The sequence below is a fragment of the Natator depressus genome, chromosome 6 (genome assembly GCF_965152275.1).
Source record: "Natator depressus isolate rNatDep1 chromosome 6, rNatDep2.hap1, whole genome shotgun sequence".
Classification (NCBI taxonomy): domain Eukaryota; kingdom Metazoa; phylum Chordata; order Testudines; family Cheloniidae; genus Natator; species Natator depressus.
Genome location: NC_134239.1, coordinates 116874387 through 116891774, shown reverse-complemented (window position 1 = coordinate 116891774; position 17388 = coordinate 116874387). Strand labels below are relative to the sequence as shown.

Genomic DNA, 17388 nt, shown 5'->3' with positions numbered 1-17388 from the left:
ATGGGGTCTGTGGGGATGGATTCTCCTGATTCAGAGAGTCACACTTTGCAGCAGGACGCACACTCCTTGTTGAATCAAGCAAACGTATGGGGGTGGGGTTTCACCAGCCTGCGTCCGATTGGGGCCCCATCGCCTTCTCCATGAGGTATTTGCGGAAACAAAGTTCCCGCCCTTCTCAAATACAGCTGAAGAACAAGATCGGCATATACTTGCCGCAATGTGAGCTTCCCCAAGGCAGTACAGGCATCATTGGTGGTCATCACTGACTGAGAAGGATCATGGTCAGGAAGCTCAGAGTTTGAAGCACAGGGTACAGGGCATAGTCTGGTACCCAAACTGGGTATGGGGGGTGGGGACAGAGGTGTTCTCCTGTCCCCCCCGCCCCCAACCTCCAGAGACTAATCTAATACTAAAACTTTTAGAACTGTTAAAACTGCTAAACTATTAAAACTGTTAACTATTTACAACTAGGCTGATTGTTTGTAGGATGAAGTCAAAGCTGCAGACACTCTAGATTCCAACCTGGACGAGGTGGTGGTGAGAAGGAAATGAAGAGACGATCAGTCTGTACCACCCTTTATCCCCTTGGTCAGAGACACAAGGTGCATGCGCGGACCAATGGACACTACTTCCAAATTCTCTGGCTCAGGCGCACAGTACACATGCTTACCTCACAGTAGAATACAATAGGGACAATTACTCAAAGAAGCACCAAGTGTTTTTCTAATTTGTTTTTCCAGTTTGTTTACTTTGCTCATTTAACAGCTGTACATAGTTTCATCCTATCTCCTGTGTAATCAGGTAGTCAGTTTCCCGGGCTGAGCAAATGACCCACACAAACAGGAGTCAGAAAGAAAAAGCATTCTAAATGTTATTCTAAAACCACAAAAATTGGTAGGAAAACTCAGGGGCAGGTGTAGTAGCTGAAACTACTTATAACCCACTGTCTGAAAACAACTTGATTTCAAGCTGAGGATGCTTCTTTAACAAGTACTGAGTGACTGGCATCCAACTAATCAATTTGCTGTCAATTATATTTAAAACAAATAAAATGAGTGAAAGGGTTAGGTTCTGTGTGAACACGTTGTTTTCTTTTCTTTTCTTGCTTCTACTGCCAATATCACCTGACAATCCTCAAGCAGAAATTTAAAATTACTTCTTCAAATTCGTATTTTATAGCTACATCTTCTGTACATTTCAATATCTCATAAAATGCCTTCGGTAACTTTGCAGTTAGTTAAAGCTATCTCAGGACTTCCATTACAAATCCATATTTAGGTTCAGAGGATCCTAGCTTTGTAGTAACATTTTATTCCTGAAAAAAAACACTTTTAAAAAATGAAGTTCAGGAGTACAGGAGTTCATAGGTGATTTCAAAACAGTCTTTGTGTACTCTTGTAATTTTAGCACTGCAATCTTTCAGGCAATGACTCTGGCACATTGATATTTCTTAACTTGTTGTCACAAACTTTCTAAAATGATGTTAAGATGAATACTGTAGCCAAAATTTGTCACTATCCATTTTTGGAAAATTGTATTGTTTTATTTATTTTTATTTAAACTTGATATTGTGTAAATCCAATCTGATTTTTTCTCCCCAAAAAAACTACAGAGAAAATACACAAAACAAGTTATTTTAAAAAATGTTAATACTAAAGAGTACAGATTTGCAATACATCTGCTGATTCAATCAGCCTTTAAACTTGGGAACATTTGAAATTGGATCTGTATTTTGAGGCCAGGGTCCACTACTAATCATAAGCAAAGCTAATGAAAATGAAGAAATTCACAATTACGGTAAGTCTGACTGTTAGCACCTACACCTAAAAAGGATTCCTCAACAACTGCCTGTGTTTGCTTTGTTTGCCTTGTATATCAAGGGTTTGGAGATTAGCTTTAACCAGGATTAGCTTTATCTACTAGCTCTCTCACTTCTGTTACATTTGTTGAACTCGATTCTGATCTCTTTCCGTGTGTATAAACCCAGATTGAAGTCAATGGAATCATTTCAGATTTATACCACGGGAACAGAGTTCAGCATCTGGCTCTCTGGATATATTGTCTGGTACGTGATTATTTCTCTGATGTTTGACTTAGTTATTTACAACAGATTTCTGCCTGTCCCTGTGCTGTTCAGCAGCCTTTTGGCCAGGACTGCCAGAATAGTCCTGATTTGGGTTTAATTTTGCCTATGCAGGTTAATTTTTTCATTGCACATAATTTGTAATGATAGAAAAGTTCAGGAAGACACCTAGTGCACTATGGACAAATTTTGCATTTAAGAGTCAGGTAGTAAAGGAACATTTTGCTCTAAAAGTCATGTATCACAATAGAGTTTCATTATCCAGTCAATAAAAGGTAGTCTGTTAGTTATCCTGGTTAAAGCATAAACACTACAGCAAATGTTTTGTGGGGGGTTTATAATTTGCAAAGGGAAGAACGGGCACCTACCACCGAAATTCATTCAAGGTTTTAAATGTAACCGAAAGTCATTTTTCCCATCCATCTGCCTTTTTAAATAGAAACAGTCAGTGTCTCAATCTACATGTTAACCTTCTGAAAACATAAAAAGCCCTATTACAAGCACACTGTAGGATAATGCACAGATAATACAAACATTCATTTTATTCAACTAACAGTGCTTAATCTACCAAGCAAAATCACCATCATTACTTTATTCTAAGCTTGAAAATTTTGCTCAGATAGTGGTAAATTATTTCAGATTAAGTGCCATATTATTTTGTCCATAAAACTGTATCACTGACATCTTCTTTTGCATACACTGTGTTTTAAGTGGTGGGGCCTTTTTCTTCAGATCAGCTGAATTCTAAAGGATGTAAAATGCTCACCAAATGACACTCCAAAAACTGCAGGGGAAATGGGCTTTGTGCAACATACTCCTTCTGAATAAATCCTCCTATTTCCATTAGCACAAGTGCCAGTTATTCTTCTACTGCAAGTGATATTGATAATCCCTATAAGGCCAGTGATAGCCTCACATGTCAGGTGACCACTAAGACTTCCCCCCTCCCCCAATACAAATTCCAAAAGTTTAGCACAGCTTCAAAATTTAAAACAAGCAAAACAGTTAGTTAAAAAACAGACTGATAAATGTAATTTGGGGAGGGGAGAGGAGTGTACACAAACACAAGAGAGAGAACATATATAATACCAGAATACTGGACCACAGCATTAGGTTTTAAATACCATTAACTGCATGAGTTGCAAGCCACAGATCCATGAGTAAGCTATGCTGTTCATCCCAAATGAGTGCCTATAAAACCTTTATACCATACCACTAACAACATGTATTCTACCAAAAAAAAAAATTGGAAACATTTTCGAGAGTTTTAAAGGAATATTAGTAGTAATGGATTTTATATCGCTTTATCTATAAAGCCAGGCTGCCTTAGTATCATAAATCAACTTTTCAGGTTTTATAGGCAGAGAAAAATTACAACTAAAGCATTTTAGAAAACTGTATAAATGACCTAAAAAGCTTTTCCATATATAATATAATTTTAAAGTCAGATTCCTCCAGATAATCAAGATTAGAAGCAAGTGACCAGCACTTTAGCCACTATTTCTCTGTATGACTACTAGCATGTCAAACCTTCAGCTCAAAGAGGTGCCTTTTTATCCCCTCCCTGCTCCCCCTTTTTTAAAACATATCAGTCTTAAAATTGTTTCCTTTTTTGCCCCCTCCAGATATGGAATTTCACCCATCCCCCACAAGATTACACTGGCCCAAACGCCAGGATGGCCAATATTCTTTCCTGGATGGGTATGTCGCAACCCAAAAGTGCTAGAAATGAGTCCTAGACATCACAGTAAAGAGAATATTCCACCAAGTTTTCCAAATAGCATTTATGTTTAGCGTTGGTAGGTCTTAAGATATCATACCTTAACATCAAAATATTATTGTGATGAATGTGCTGCGCAGTCAACACAGAGCAGTGTGATGAATTTACTAAGGGTGAATCTGCGGCTGTTCTCCTGGCTCCTGACTGGATCATGACAGGTCAGCCAGAAAGGGAAGATCAATGGCAGCTGGGAGGATAGCTGGAGACCTGGAGGAACATGCACAAAAGTAGCTGTTCCTTGTGGCTGTTCACGGTCACTGAATGGGCGTACAAAGTTGCCTTCACACAGTTAGGTCTATCTCAGTTTAAGGGTAACAGGACTCATGTACATATTAATGTAAATAAACAAGGTATACTATACCTGACTTCACAACATCAATTTCTCTCCAGCAACTGAAAGTGACCTGTTGCAAGGTTCCAAAATTGACTACTGCTTAGCCAAGGGGAAACACTGTGTACTGAACATCTATTTTAGATAATGTTAAGGGATTCTCTCTTCCTCTAAGGCTCGTACAGCTGGACTCATGGTACTAAGGGAGTTTAATTTTTGCTGGCAAAGTGATGAAAAAAACAGTACATATCTAAGACAGTTTTCCTGTAAAATATGTAGCATATAAAAATACATGCTGGTGTGGTATAGCAAAAAACATTTATTAGCACTCAGTTGGGATGACCTGCATAATTCACTCATGGATTTGACACTCATGAGCAACATGAGCACCAGCATGTTTTAAAAACCTTTATACTCTATGCCACATCATCATGCATAACGCTTATACAGAAAACATCTGCAAAGTGTGCGCGCACAGGTGTACATTATAGCTGGTGAAGGTAGCAATACCTGACACTTTCCATTGTAAGATCTTGTTTTCTTTTGCTTATAACTGTGCCAAACTTTAACCATTTGCGCTGAAATTTTCCAAGCCAAGCATCTTCCTTAGGCTGAGGTTTCTTAGAAAATTTCAACAAAACCAATTCTGACACTTCTCAGGAGTATGGGAAAAAATGTTGATTTTCTCATGTTAAAACATTTTTTACAACCATTTTATTGAGAAGCTATAGCACCTCCATGCTTTGGAGAAGGGACTTGAAATTTGGCAAAGGGGTTGTCCTGTTGCCAAGGGTGTGGATTTTTGCTGTCCCTGTGAAAATCTGCTCAAATTTGGCCAAGTTATGAGCCAGTTTGGCAGCCAGACACCTCAAAGACTGTTTGCACTGAACATGCAGGGGCTAAGCAGGACTTTCACCACATTTCCTCCTCCCAGCAGCCAAGGACTGCTGTAAGACCAGGCACAGGAACAAAGACTGTTTCTCCTGTGGTCTCAGTGTTCCCCTGTTGACATCCAAGCAGTAAGCAGGAGGAGGAACTAGCTTGATTAGAATGCAGAGAAGTGAGCAGTTAGGCTGGGACATGGAGCTGAGGGTAAGGAAGAAGACTGTGACTCAGACAACGACATGCCAGTCGACAGCAGAAAATGAAAACCTGGTACTGCTATCAGTTAGTCCCTGATGTCAAGAGGCAGAAGCCTGTGCTGTGGATATAAAGTTCCCAACACTCTGATGAACCACGTGGAAGTCAAAATGGTTCAACGTGATGAAATTTGTTTTTTCAGGTTTTTCCGTTTAAAATATCACATACAAAAAGCTACATTTAAAAGAATGTTAAAATCAAGTACTCAAAAGTTAGGAAGTGATAGAATTGTGGTTGCCTGTAAACCCGTAATTTGCTCCCCTTGTGTGTATGCATTATGATAGTCTTTAATTACATGATGACAATTGTTTTTTCTACGGGACCCTCACCCCCCTTCAGTGCACAGGATGAACCAAGCTCAGGGAATGAATCTGCACAGAGAAGGAAGCTGTGGTCTAGAGCAGAGGTTCTCAACCGGGGGAACACATACCCCTGGGGGGTATGCAGAGGTCTTCCAGGCGGTACAACAACTAATCTAGATAATTGGCCTAGTTTTACACCAGGCTACATAAAAAGCACTAGTGAAGTCAGTACAAATAAAAATTTCATACAGTGATTTTTATACTGCTCTATATACCATACACTGAAATGTAAGTACAATATTTATATTCCAGTGGATTTATTTTATAATTGTATAGTAAAAATGAGAAAGTACACACTTTTCCAGTAATAGTGTACTGTGACACTTTTATATTTTTATGTCTGATTTTTGTAAGGAAGTACTTTTTAAATGAGGTGAAACTTGGGTTATGTGAGGCAAAACAGACTCCTGAAGGGGTACAGTGGTCTGGAAAGGTTGAGAAACACTGGTCCGTAGGACCCCATTCTTCATTTGTTGTAGAAATTGGAAGATGTGCAGTAGGTGAGGAAGGAAACTGCAAGAAGAGAAAGGATTATTTCATAGTTAAGGCATTTGAATGCTGCCCTGAAGAACTGGATTCTATTCCTGCCTTTGCCACAGAATTCCTATGTGATGCTGGGCACGTCACTTAAACCAAACTTTTCACAAGTGATCACTGACTATCTGAATGCCCAACCTGCACTTGCCTGATTTGCAGAAGTGCTGAGCACTCTGAGCTGCAACTGAAGTCAATGAAAACTCTGCTCTGAGCAAATAAAAATGATATAAAATGCTGAGTTCTCTGAAAAAAACCAAGCCTTGAGCATCCAAAATTACTGGATACTTTTGACCTTAATCTCTGTCTCAGTTCGTCATTTCTGAAATGGAATACCACCCTCTGGCCTCACAGTAGTTTTGTGAAGATAAATTAATTAATGTTTGTGAAGCACTCTGATACTACAGGGATGAGCACCACAGAAACCCCCCCAGGAGAAAGTTTATAATTCTATATTCAGAGCAGGGTTTGAATGGTGTACAGTAAATAAGGCATGGGGATACATGTGGAACAATGAGAGTAAAACATGATACTGAGTAGCTCTTCACTGAGTAAGTACCATCCTTCCTGTGTACTGAATAAGGCAGGGGTCCTGTGAAAAAAAAGTGTGTGATAATATAATTCTAGACTGTAACATTATGCACATGCATAAGAAGGCCAAATTAACATTGCCCATGCAATATATATTTATAATTACATAAAAAGGTGCGTTAACAAGGGGAAGGTTGCAAAAACAAGCACTCAGATGTTAGGAAATGCCAGGATTAAGTTTCCATATGAAACCTTCACATTCTTTTAATGTAGATTTTGTATCTTTCACATATATAAAATATACATAAAACACACAAATTACACACACACAAATACATATTCCAATGGTATAAAACATACACTTCTACAGAATTCAGACAATCACTGCAGTAGTATGTATTTGTGTATAATTTGTGTGTAACAAAAAAAGTTAAGTGCATGCATATGGCAATGTAAAATTTATTCATAGTTCTCCAAAACTGCGGGGCTATTACCAGATTCAATAATCACATAATACCAGTATAGAACCAACACCACAAAGTCTATTTCTGAATATCTGTCTTTTGCTTCGGGTGCCAACTTAGTAAGATTTTATAATGTTGATCTTAAAGCTTGCAATGAATATTCTTCACTTCATGCTATCTGGTGGTAGTTCGGTACTGATGTTGAAGGCACTTGTGTTAGTTGATAATTTATTAATAAGATTACCACTACCATTGAGAACTCCTGGTGACCTCTTAATTGCAGTTGCTATGAATCTACAAAGCAAGCACTGCAATTTTAATGTTGATCCTATGCATCACTTTTAGCTATCACAATGCTCAGTTACATGGCAAAAGTGACAAAGTTCCTTAGTGATGAAATTTTATTAGATTTAAAGATGGCTTTTATCTTACAAAAAATAAAGACAAACATTCTAAAATTATTCCATTCTGTTTCACTAGGAAAAAAAAGCACAATGAGTTTGTGTCTACTTCATATTCTGAATGCTGAAATTTGAATTGCTCTGGGTATACTTTTCTACATATTTGACACTCATGTTTTGATGACCTAATTTGACTTCACTTAACTGCAAGTGAAAATTTGTGTTTTATTGGTCTTAGAAGTAGTATCCTCTGGTGATGTCGACTAGAAAATACAAACCCAAGGCCACATTTAGTCCGCTTATTCCAGGGTTCATTTTGGCTCCCAATATGTAACTGGCATTGTATGTGGATCTAAAGTGCCCACAGTAAAGAAGAAACTCACCATTCTAACTACTTCGGGGTAAGTCTGCTCTGTCAAACAGCCTCTGCTTATTGTAATGTAGTCCACCAGTTCATTAAGAGTGGAGCGCTTGTATTCTTTCATTTTAAGGTCTGATAGTGTGTCCATGAAGTCAAAAATTACACAGCACTGTTGAAGTTTCTTTAGGAACAGTTCAGGCTGCTCTGAAGACGGAACGTCTATGAAACAAGAAAGGAAATCTTTGTGAGTCTGGCATCTTTTTATATGAAACAGGAATTCTTTTTGAAGAGCAATTTCAAAAGAAAGCAGTGTTCCATACAGTTTTCATAAAACAGTGCTCAACCTAACAATTAAACCCTTTGTAGAAATTTCATGAGTAGTTAGTAGTTGAGATCTTGGATACCGCATGTACCAATATATTTAATTTTTTGCTTTTAAAAAGTAACATTTACCAGATCTCCAAGACTTAGAGGAGAGTATAAACATACCGACATATAAGATCTAATCCTGCAAGCTGCTCAGAAATCAAGTACCACCGATTTCACTGGAAACTGAGGATGCTCAGCACCTCACAGGATCAGAGCCACAGTTAGCTTACACTATAAAGAAGGAAGAAAGTTCTAAAACTTGATATTTCTATCTGCTCGATCTGAATTAATCTTTATATTTCAAAAAGTGCTGTACCATACAGCAATGAATAAATCTATGACTTTCCGAACAAATTTCCACAGTCCCATTAATTTTTATTCCCATGTTGACATTTTCTGTAATAAAATCAATTGTAATTTTGCAGTAGCCAATGAAGCTTTTCTGTTATCGAATCCTGCCAAAGCAGCAGAATATGCTATCCTTTACATATAGTTTATATTTGAACACCCTTCTCCCAAAGTAGAAAAGTATTCTTGGCTGATAAAGTAAGTGTGTATATATTTGCTGCTTTTCTCTGTTTTGCCAGTCTTACTGGATTAGTCGCTAAGCAAAACTACATGAAATAACAATGGACTCAACAGCACTACCATAAATGTGCTCAAACACTTGACAGTTTCTATTTTATTCACAGTGGCAGGTTAGTTACCTTATTAAATATTATTTAAAAAGAATATGTAGTAAATTTAGTTTATCTGATTTTAATGTACACAAGGGGCTAATGATGATAATAGACAAATTATAGAACAGAGCCTTGATATTAAACAGAAAAGATGCCAAGCAACCGAGGAAGCTACCTCCTCACCTTCCACCCCATTTTTTTTTTTTTTAAAGAAACTGCAGCTTAGCTCAAGAGGTTTACACAGCAGGATGGACTTAGTGATCTTCAAAGAAATGCTACAAATAAAACATGCAAGCTTATTCTATTCAGCTTTCAGCTAGAAACAGTATAACACTCCATAAATTTGAAATGTATACTGTTTTAATAATCTGCTTTAAAAGATCAACTATATAACACTTTCTTCTCTTAATACAAGTCATATCTTTTACATGGTCCACATTTCTTAAACAGGGATGCACAAATATAAAGGAGGACCAGCATTTGGCCCACTGGTGTGTTTTTTTTGTTTTGTTTTTTAATCTTCAGGGTATTGTGTTGATCAGATTAAAAAATACTTGGAAAACATGGGAAATTGAGAAGTATAGTATATTTTGGAATAAAGCACATTAATTGAAGATTTAAACTAAAATTATATATATCTATGCCTAATTTCATGTTTAAAAAGCTTGTGAATTTTACAAAAGTAAATCCTTGCAAAACAAAACAGATTAATCTTGACTCTTCCTCAAATTATTAAAGGCTCAAATTCATATTAATATACTAAAGGACTGCACAATTGTATTTTATTTTAAAGTGTTGAATAAGAGATGCTTCCTAATCCACTACACATTCATTATTTTGCATTGGTATAATCTTAAAACAAACAAACAAACAAACAAAAACAGTGAAGATATTGGATTGCTGTAGAAACAAAAAATACGTAAATATGGCTGACATTCTGCATTAAAATATATAAATCTGACATGGCAAAGCTCAATACCCTCTGCAATTTCTTCCTGTATGTGTAGCGCTTATGGAGCAATTATAGATTCCATCAGACCCTCCACCTCCTTGCTACATAGAATAACCCCTGCCGTGGACAAGCTGAATTGCAGATAGTTGGTTTTATTCCAGATCTCAGATTTTGCCAGGCATTTAGTGAGCTCTACAACAGCCGTGTCTGAGTCAAAGGAGAAGATGTCAGATAGGTGTCAGCAGTGTACTAATGATACTGCAATTTATATCGTGTTCTAATTCCACACAACACATTCCCAGAGGCTCTGTATAGATGTTGAACAGAAGATGAAACAGACTGGAGTCTTGCAAATCTCCACAAATAAGAACCTTTGAGATGGAGCAGCCAATCACCACCACCTTCTGAAAACTATCAGAAAGCAATGAGCAGAACACCATTTAAAGCTATTCCAGCCATCTTGACAAAGTTACACAGCCGTATCAGCAAGCGCTAAAATCTGATAACAAGTCAAGGGATATCAATAAAGGTATTTGGCCTCTGCCCATTGCACAAGAAGATCAACAACTTCCATTAGTACCACTTCCAGTCTAAAATGTCACCAAATAAGGTCAGGGGCTTCAGGAAGCTAGATATCTGTCATGTTTTCATGTTGCCATTTTCTTGATGATCTTTCAAAAAGGGACCTTCAAGAATAAGACTGGGAGGTGGCTGATTGGAGTTCAGAATTTGCTTCTTTAGTAATGGCCTAACTATAGTGTGTTTGAGGGATTCTGGAACCCAGTCTTCGCTGAGATAGGCACTAACAATCTCTTCCAAAACATAAGCTATAGTTCAAATGGGGAAGTTGGTATCTATTGTATTTAGGTGTATTTCAGTATTATTTTCACAACATATATAATGCTTAGTTCTAGCATGTAATCTTTTTCAAAACCTTTTATAATTCACTATGTTTCTTTTCAACTTGCATATTGCATCAGTAAAACCTATGATGTTATATACATACATGTGTGTATCTATTTTTATATAAAATTGTGTATCTGTTTTTTTGTGGATGGGAAGGTAGGGGTATGGGTCTATATTAGGAAAGGCGCTGACTCCATGGATGTCTAGCCCTGGAGCACCCACGGAAAAAAATTAGCAGGTCCTTAGCACCCACCAGCAGTAGGGATGTAAATAGGGTTTAAAAATAGTAACCATGTAACCTATTAAACTTCCATCGCTTAAACGGTTAACCATTAAGGAGTTGACATAGGTGAGGAACCAGGAGTGCAGGGGGTGCTGCAGCACCCCCAAGTTTTATATGGGGTCCCGGCTGCCAGGGGTTAAAAAGGCACCACAATAATTGTTAATCTCATTCAAAGTTCTCTCAATTAAAATCTTGGGGAGAAAATAAATTATATCTTCCAAAGCAGAAACTACAAAGAATTCTAGATGATTCTATGCAAGACACACTGCATCATAAAACACACTAAAACTCAGTCATTATAGACTTTTTGTAATCAGCACACAAATTATCAAAACTCTTCTCGATCTAGTTCTTCTTTAAGAAGCAAATCATCATTTAAGCAACCAATTAGAACAGTGATCAATTCCTGGGGAAAACCTGAATGCAACACAGTTTTGAAATTGCTCTTGGCAGTTCTGTTGGGAAGGGAACAATGAACTCTCCAAGGATAAAGGTAACAAAGGAATTTGGGAAGCAGGATGCGCTCAGCACAGGAGGAAATGGGTCAGCAGAAATCAACAAATTTATCTTCCATGTTAAAGTTATTTTGTGTTGCCAGTTCCCATTACTTCAGTTCAGTTTTCCATCATGAGAGGTCAGTTCGTTAAAAGACTGCCGTCTGTGAACAGAGGTCCAAAGATGCTGCTGTATAATCTTTTAATCTTTCTAAGGAATGGACTGGAGAGGAGATGATGAAAGACTTTCAGTGCAAAACAGTATGGGGCAAGGGAACTGTCAGCTTCTCTCGGCTGATAATCTTACAGGCAGCCTCTCTCTACCAATGGACCTCCAAATCCAGTTTACTATTACTGTCACAGTCTACCAAACTGAAATGGTGATCGCATATTAATTATTTGCACTGAAAATAAGGTAAAACTACATACAGATTTCTAGTTATGAATAACAAATTGATGTTTACTTGGGGTATGTTGGCATGCATAACTACATACCTTAGAAAAGTCACTACTGCACATCAAAGCAGTAGCAGATTTCTCAAGATACACAGCAATAATCATTTCATAATAAGATCAAAGGGATAGACTAGACCCAATTGATTCTAACTTGTGTTAATAATACCTGCATTTTACCAAGGAAATAAGGAAGATCTGAAAAAGAGCAGGTAAAAGAGAGGAAGAATAAAACATGCCAACTAAGAACAGAAATCACTTCCTCTATAGTCAAATTGTAATTTCCAGCAGAAATAAAACTTGTAATATTCAGTGCAACTAAATTTAGAGCTCAAAATTTAATTACACTGAATATTACAAGTTTTATTTATTTGCAGTTATAAAGATTAGGGTACTCACAAAGGTCAGATGTTTGCTCTAAGAGACTACTGTAAAACAACCTCCCTGCAAAACACACTATAAATACAAATCAAGTGGGCGATGCATGCCATTACTAGTATGTTTAAGACACACTAGAAGGTATGGTTTTCTTTTCAGTAAAAAAGAAAAGAAGAAAGAAAGAATCATTTCCTTTGGGTGGTTGTGGGAATCCTCACCTTGAAACCTTTAAAGAAAATGACCCTTGAGGGGTGAAGAGCTTGAAGGTTTCCCCTTTAGCTATTTAAAACACATAACAGAGAATATTCATAAACTTCAGTGAACTTAATTCATCTGGAAATCTGATATGAAAATAATCAGTAACCTGTAACAAAAATGAGTATGAATCACACAGTTATAACCAAATCAAAATAGAGATTATAATAGAAACGCTTGGGCAACCTTAGCTGTAGTTCTCATTAGAACTCCCGGAATAGTAACTCTAAAACATTTGAAATATTTCAGTCATGTTAGCTTTTAATTGCTTTTCCTCAAACTAAATAATCCCAATACCAACCTGCATACGCCTTTCCCTTTGTTATTTTTGTTACCCTACACTATATTCTTGTAAATTTAACTATGTCTTTTTTAAAAGAAGGGGATCAAAATTTGACATTATATTTTATAAAGCATTGGTGTGTCCACAATAATAGTATACTGTAGTACAACACCTTTGTATTTGCATAATATGACACTCTTGATACTGAACATATATTTTATGAACAAATTAAAAGTATATTCTTGAGGATTAGGTAGAAGAATGAGTTTGTGCACTAGCTGTTCACTTTCAGAGAGCTGGCTTCAAATCCTTCTTAAGGTCACAAATGGAAGTGAGTTACGGTGACACTAGTCATCATTTTACAAATTACAAAACCATCACACAATTTGGGACAGATTGGCAGTCTCTACTCAATAGGGGCCTGCGAACAGAACAAATCAAAAGGGTTGCAGATTGCAAATGAAATGTTTGGAACGTGTGCAGTAAAAACTGCAAAATGCCCACCTATACTATGATTGCCCCAAATCAATGCTACCAGACTACTTGTTTTCATTAGTACTAACTTCATCCTCTAAGTGTTTTGAAGGCAGCTATTACTTTCACAACATTCATTATGTGGATTAACTATCTTGTGCATAAACAATAAATATCAGCCCCCTCGCATGGACGGAGTTGAGGTCAGGTCCCATGAATTTTAACCTCTGTAAAGGAGTTAATGTCAATTTTTGTGCATTAATTTGAAAGCCCAGATTCTGAAATAGATGGCTGATTCGTAGGGCTTCACCGAAGGGAACGTGCCCTGAGGAGACAATCGTCCAGGTAAGGATAATCATGATGCCCTGGGAGCGTAAGTAGGCCGCCACTATGGAGAAGACCTTGGAGAATACTCTGGGAGCCAAAGAGAGGCCAAAAGGGAGTATTCTGTACTGGTAGTGGTCTTGGCCTAGTGTGAACCTGAGGTCTCATCTATGACTTGGTATGATAGAAATGTGGAAAGATCAAGGACTGAGAACCAGTCTCCTGGAATAACTGTTGCTAATTGACCATCTTGAATTTCTGAGCCTTGACAAATTTGTTGAGCACTCTGAGGTCTAAAATGGGTCTCCATACTCCCTTTTTCTTCAGTATCAGGAATTAGTGAGAATAGAAGCCTTTGCCTCTTAGATGTGTGGGCACTGGCTCTATGGCTCCTATGTTGAAGAAATGGCTTCTCTCCTGTTGCAGCAAGCTCTCATGAGAAGGGTCCCTGAAGAAGGTCAAGGGTGTTTTTTGGGAGGAAAGGAGGTGAAATGCATGGAGTATCTATTTCAAATAATCTCCAGCACCTATTTGTTGGAGGTTATCCATTCCCTGATGCTGCAGAATGGGGTGAGATGGCATCCAATGGGGTGAGATGGGTGAGGTTTTCCAGCAGTCAGTCAGTGTTGAGGAGAGTGGTGTATGAGCACCTCAACCAACCTGTCAAAACTGTTGCTTTGAGGAGGAAGGTTGAGAGGAAGTAGATGGAGATCCCGACGGTTTCTGTCTGGGGAACCTGGACTTCTTCCTCTGAGGTTCATATCACCTTTGAGATGATATTGCAACAAATGGGGTTTGAATGACAGCTGATGGCTATACTTTCTCTTATACCCAGTGTGCAGATCCCAAGGGATCGAAGAGCAGTCCTGGAGTATTTTAAGGTGTGGAGGGACGAGTCAGTCCTTTCTGCAAATAGTTTTGTCCCTTCAAAAGGCAGATCCCCCCACAGTTGTTTGAACCTCTTTTGGGAAGCTTAATAGGTGCAGCCAAGAGGCTCATCTCATCATGATGGCAGCAGAGATGGAATGTGCTGCTCTGTCAGCTGCATCGAGTGCAGACTGGAGAGATGTATTTGCCATCAGTAGGCCTTTGTTGACCATGGCCTTGAATTGTTCCTTGTGCAAATCTGGGAAACGCTCAATAAAGGAATTGAGTTTTGAATAGCTCTGGTAATCATATTTCGCCACTAAGGCTTGATAATTTGCAATGCGGAACTGAAGAGAGGCTGAGGAGTAAGTTTTCCTGCCAAAAAGTTTCAGGTGCTTCCAGTCTCGGTCGTAGGGGGTGGATTTGAAATGGTGCTGGCAGCCTTTTGAGTTAACTATGTGCACTGTGATTAAATTGGGAGGTGGGTGGGAGAAGAGAAACTCCATGTCTTTCACCGGCATATAATACTTTTTGTGAGCCTGCTTACATGTTGGTGGGACTGACACAGGGGTCTGCCATATGAGTTTGGCAGGGTCCAAGAGTGCCTCACTAACAGGGAGGGCTACTCTGGACGGGGCAGAAGAATGTAAAATGTCCACTAGTTTGTGGTGCGACTTGGTCACCTCCAGTCGTGGTATCTGCAGTGCCTCTGCCACCCACTGGGTCAACTCCTGTTGAGAAGGAACTGTGGAGGGTTTCCCCCACCAGCAGCACTGGTTTGCCTCATGCCTTGTGCGGGCTGAACAGACACTGCTACCAAAGTTCTCTGATCAGCAGCACAGGGACGCAGACACACCTACAGTGGAGCACCCATAGAGACACTACTCGAAGAAGAAAGTGAGCTTAAGCCAAGACCAGATTTTAATTTTTAGGCTCAGGCCTGTTGATTCAGCCAGGTATTTTAAATACAGATGAATAGTTTGTCTGGAAGGCAATAATCAAATTCTATTTCTCCAGATCAGGCTTTGGGTCTTCCTGAGCTGTAGAACAATTCAATTTTCCTAGACTAGTGATCATAAAGGAAAATTACTCACATGCAATTTTACTTCTCCGAAGATCTCATAAGTTTCTCCCATCCAGTATATTGCACCTTGAATTCAAGACAGGCCATGAATAATCTCTGCCTATGGGTTTTTTGGCCCTCTGAAGCACCAGTAACTGAGCACAAATCACTCCGTGCCCTACACCTCAGAGCCCATTCCAACTGTCAGTGCCTCAGTCCCTAATATAACTTTCTAAATGGACCCCTTCTGACTGAAATCAGCATAAGAGTTCCTTGCAGAAGCTGCATACTAGAATTTAAAAGTTCCTGCTCCAGCTATTCTGCAATGAAACTCATTTTCTTATCACTGCTGTATGCTTTTATCATTCTTCTGAACTTTTGCTAAAAGCTTCTTCGAGCCAGTAAAATGTGGTTACTTGGTGACAAGATGCTTCTTTAAGGCCTCCATGATAATTTTGGTTTATGTTCTGTTTTGATTAATCTTTGACTCTACAAAATCAAGTCTCTGCACCTGAAGCTTCAATATTGAAATTTTCTATAAAGCTATAATGCTTGACTTTGAAACTTGACACAGTGTCAACCTGGGTATTGGTCTTGAGTTACTGTTACTCATGGGGGAATTCTGCACCAAAAAATTAAAAATTCTGTGCACAATATTTTAAAATTCTGCCAAATTCTGCAAACTTTATTTGTTAAAATAACACAATATAGTCACACCAGTTTCAATTATTTTGGTAATTTATTTCAAAATATCTGTCAGCAAGTATGTCTGTAACAACACAGACCAAAAACAAAAAGATTCTGGTAATTTTTTTTGACAAATAGATCCCTTACTAGGCACATGAATACAGAACTTTGAGTAATTCATTCAAATTACAATTCAGAACTGTATTTCCTGCACCTGTCAGAAGCAGTGCAAAGGCTTAGGGAAGTCAGGGTAACGGAGGAGCTGAGGGAGAGGCAAGGAGCCTGGAGTGAACCTGGAGGATTGTTGGGTGTGGGTGGCATATCCACAGTGGCACAGAACTCCCCCAGGAGAATACTGTTTCAACTCTGGTTAAATACATACTCGTACCACCTTTTTCGGGGCGGGGGGGGAGGGGCTAATCCTGCAATAGATGATGGATCAGACTCCAACTTTGCCTGAGAACAAAACATGCACAAAGGGCAAATAGTCCTTGTGTTGTAATTTGATAGTAAATATCTCAATTAAGATGTTTCAGAGGGACTGGCAGCTGGAATGGAACAGGTATAATGGGGACAAAGGGTGTTCATGTTCAAAGCAGTACCCTAGATGCCCAAAAATACAGAGCTGGAGGAGACTAATGTCAAGCAAGTTTGACACCTAGAAACCAACACAGCAAAAAGTACAACTGCCTGTTGACCTAAGATATGACAGTGATGTCAAAGCCTAAATGCCTATCAAGACAAGGCTCAAGTCGGTCTCAAATTGGTAGCAGTTTCACTATGTCTGTCAATTCACATATGTCTTTATACATTAAATGAATTGACTGAGTGCACATGTTGTTTGACAGTCATTTCAGATCACCACAACACATCACAGTAATTTTGTAGTTGCATTCCACTCAGACTGGAGCCAAAAGACAAACTGTAAGTCAC

The 17388-nt window shown here is 38.5% G+C and overlaps 1 protein-coding gene across 5 annotated transcripts in view; it reads right to left on the bottom strand.

Moving 5' to 3' along the window:
- PPP2R5E (protein phosphatase 2 regulatory subunit B'epsilon) overlaps positions 1–17388 on the bottom strand; it is a 129600-nt gene that overhangs the window by 32202 nt on the left and 80010 nt on the right. For all 5 annotated transcript variants that reach the window (XM_074956382.1, XM_074956383.1, XM_074956384.1 and 2 more), the window contains one exon: positions 8010–8206. In XM_074956382.1, coding sequence (XP_074812483.1) covers positions 8010–8206 — 197 coding nt within the window. The remainder of the gene's footprint in view (positions 1–8009; positions 8207–17388) is intronic.